Below are 3,201 nucleotides of genomic sequence, written 5' to 3'. Positions count from 1 at the left end.
ACATGGGAGGAAGACTCAGCTTATCACCAGCGACACTCACCACGATCTAATTCCTGCGTGGTAAGAAACGAAAGAGCGAGTAGGGATGATAAGCCTTACCAAAGACCAAGTGACGAAAACACCAAGAGTGGAAGAAGGAAAACGCATCGACTACTGAGCGGAGCTGACGACGGAAAGCCTAAATCAACAACATGGCCAAGTATTAGTAACCTCTCGATCTCTCATACACGTATAGTTGGTGTATTGAAGGAAATGGGTGGAACCGTGAGATGGCCTCAAAAGATGAAAGCACCTGAGAATAGGCGTGACACCTCGAAGTGGTGTGGGTTCCACAACAAAACAATCACAGCCACAAAACAGAAGATTGCATCACATTGAGAATGGAGGTGAACGAGCCGCCGAAAAAGGTCACTTCAGAGAATATTTGTCTGATAGAACCCGCAACCGCATGGATGGCGAGAGCAATAAGCAAATAACAATTACAAATGGTACAGTTTCACCTCCAAAACATGATCGAGTCATCAATGTTATCTATGGAGGATCAGAAATAAGTGGAATAACTCATTCAGCTGCGAAAAGAAACACTAGAGCTGTCAAGAACTCTCACAGCGGAGGTCACGGTATGCAAGGCGATACACCATCATAGACAATAAATTTTACGACTGATGAGAGGAGTGTACCAACTCTCCATCACGATGCATTAGTCATACAATTAACGGTGGCTAACTCTTTGATGAAGAGGATATTAATCAACAATGGAAGCTACACCAACATCCTTTATATGCAAGCGTATAAGGAGTTGGGTCTCGACGAAGGAGGACTAACACGAAAATCTATTCCGTTAGTGGGGTTCGGTGAGGTCAATCAAAGTATTGGCAAAGTGACGCTTCCAGTGTATGCAGAAGGAGTTAACAAACACACGAATTTTTTGGTAGTAGATTGTGCTTCGGCTTACAATGCTATTACGGGATGCCCTTGGATTCACGACATGCGAGCTATTCCATCAACTCTGCACCAGACAATCAAATTTCCCACCCCATGGGGAGTGAAAGAGATAGTAGGGGAACAAGAAAGTTCACGCTCGTTCTATCAAACTACCTTAAAAGGTAATGGTCAACAGTTATAGCAATTACATAGGCCACCGCTGGTACCTCATAGCGAAGAGCCAGAGGTGCCATTACTCAAAGACGATGCTGACAAACAGGTTAACGTGGGTTCAAAACATGCAGCCGACATATGGAAGAGGCTTATCGACTTTTTCGATCAAATGCTGACTGCTTCACTTGGACGCACGCGGATCATGAATGGCCACTGTATTGCGCTGAATGTAGGAAGATCAAGCAGCACGCGGATCATGAATGGCCACTCAGCTTTGCGACGCCAGAACAAGATTCTTTCTTCTCGAGATCAAGTTGTTGCTTGAGGGAATCAATTGACTGTCGTTAGTGGGCGACTTCAACAATAGTGGATGACAACTTTATTTCCATAAGATGGTACGATGACATCGCCTGGAGGAAAGAACGGGACGATAAATTATGATACAAAGATAAGGGGTGAGATGGTGTTGATCAATACACAAGTGGCTTCAGACTATGCTATGAAAGTACCTGGACAAGGTCATTGTAAACTATGCTGGCGATGGTGGCAGTCCCATCAGCTTCTAGAGACTCAAAGTCATGAGAAAACACTTTAGCCTTCAGCTCTTCAATGACCAAATAAGTGTCAGTGTTGGTCACTATCTCTCGACAAGGAACCATCGCAGTTGAGGGGGCACTGTCATGGGTCAGTCTACCTCGTCTCAGTGACGACAATGATGCAATGTCCTGAGAAGTCTTACACTTGCTCGCAACAGATATTTCAACGCATTCCACGTCATGAGACAAACCAGCTGGTGTATGTTTCGCCCGAGTAATTTTTCCGCGAGCAGCAAGGAAAGAGGCAAATTTATCAGACACATAATGATGTTGATCACTCGACATATCAAATCCTGTACAGAAATATAAAAAGGAAATGTGTTAGCATGTCTGAAAAGAGCGAAACAACACAGAGGAAGTGAGCAGTTTTCTAACCCCAAAAACTTCACTCCTCAAGAACGAATTCACTAGTAAGAAAGGTGATGCAGCGGTGTTTGACATCGTGAAGTAGCAGTCTGGAGATTGTTGCTTCTCCTTCTATACGGTTGTTAGTACGGACGTCTGCAAAAAACAGATAAACAAGACAGAGTAGGTATGATAAGAAGTTCGCAAGTACTTGTAAAAATCTGGGGCCTAGACCCACCAGCGTCATACCAAGCAGTGGGAAACCCTGGGTTATAACCAACCCTCATATACAAATATCTTTGTCACCAGGACCCTTCAAGCTTCCTTCTTTCAGTTAACTCAAGATCAAACACCAACCGATTAGGGCGTCACGAGTGTATAGAGTACATACCAATGTCGTCTGCAAGTGGAGAAAGTAGTATGCATACATAATCTCATCTACTCCTATTTCAAGTGAGTAAAACTCTCCAAGGGCTTGAGTAGCCATCAGTACTCTCCACGCTAACAGGGAGAACTGACCAGGAGAAATGGAGAGAGCCGTAGCCATTTTTGTGATAAGGGATGGTATTACTTCTTGCAAACTCGATGCAAAGTTAGCCTCATAAACGGAAACTAGGACCGGACCCGCGCTACAGCGCGGGAGAATGTTCACAAATACATAAATTCATAACGAATTGGTATATGTTATATTTTTATTTTATGGTCAGTTGAATATATATATTTGTAATGAGTTTGGACATTGGATAAAATAATAGAAGGAAAAAAGAGAGTAAATTTTAACATAAAATAGTGGATACTTATAATGTATATACTGGGTTTTGATAAAATAAAATAAAAAGAGATAAAATTTTAACATCATCATGAATTTGGATAAAATCAAATAATGAATAAATTGTAAAATATTGTGTAATTAATTAAGTTTGAGATTCAAAAAAAAGATTAATATAAACATAAAACAGTTTCGGGCTAAATTTTCTACATGTTCTGACCGTTGCAAAATTACATACATGTTCTGACATTAATATACGTAAAAACCCACAATACATGGAAAAGTAATCTCTAGATTCCTTACCAATGACATCTACAAAAACACATATTGATTTAGGAACATAAAAAATGGATTCTGCGAAAAAAAACATATAAACTTACATATTAACATATA

At 40.9% G+C, this 3,201-nt stretch overlaps 1 protein-coding gene across 3 annotated transcripts; it reads right to left on the bottom strand.

The window, feature by feature from the left end:
- LOC104757726 lies at window positions 1,371–2,926 on the bottom strand. 3 transcript variants are annotated; one of them, XR_762512.1, is made up of 4 exons: window positions 2,278–2,926; window positions 2,070–2,195; window positions 1,608–1,987; window positions 1,371–1,508 (listed from the first exon to the last, which is right to left on the bottom strand). XR_762512.1 is itself a non-coding variant. In XM_010480490.1 (3 exons), the coding sequence occupies exons 2-3, from the start codon at window positions 1,977–1,979 to the stop codon at window positions 1,443–1,445; spliced, it is 438 nt and encodes a 145-aa protein (XP_010478792.1). In that variant the 5' UTR covers window positions 1,980–1,987; window positions 2,070–2,270; the 3' UTR covers window positions 1,371–1,442. The 3 variants fall into 3 exon arrangements, 1 of the variants encoding a protein (XP_010478792.1); XR_762511.1 differs by having other exon boundaries at window positions 2,289–2,926; XM_010480490.1 differs by lacking the exon at window positions 2,278–2,926 and having other exon boundaries at window positions 2,070–2,270.

This window comes from Camelina sativa, chromosome 17 (assembly GCF_000633955.1).
Source record: "Camelina sativa cultivar DH55 chromosome 17, Cs, whole genome shotgun sequence".
Lineage (NCBI taxonomy): Eukaryota > Viridiplantae > Streptophyta > Magnoliopsida > Brassicales > Brassicaceae > Camelina > Camelina sativa.
The sequence above is the reverse complement of the archived record's forward strand: the minus strand, read 5'-3'. Positions and strand labels throughout refer to the sequence as shown.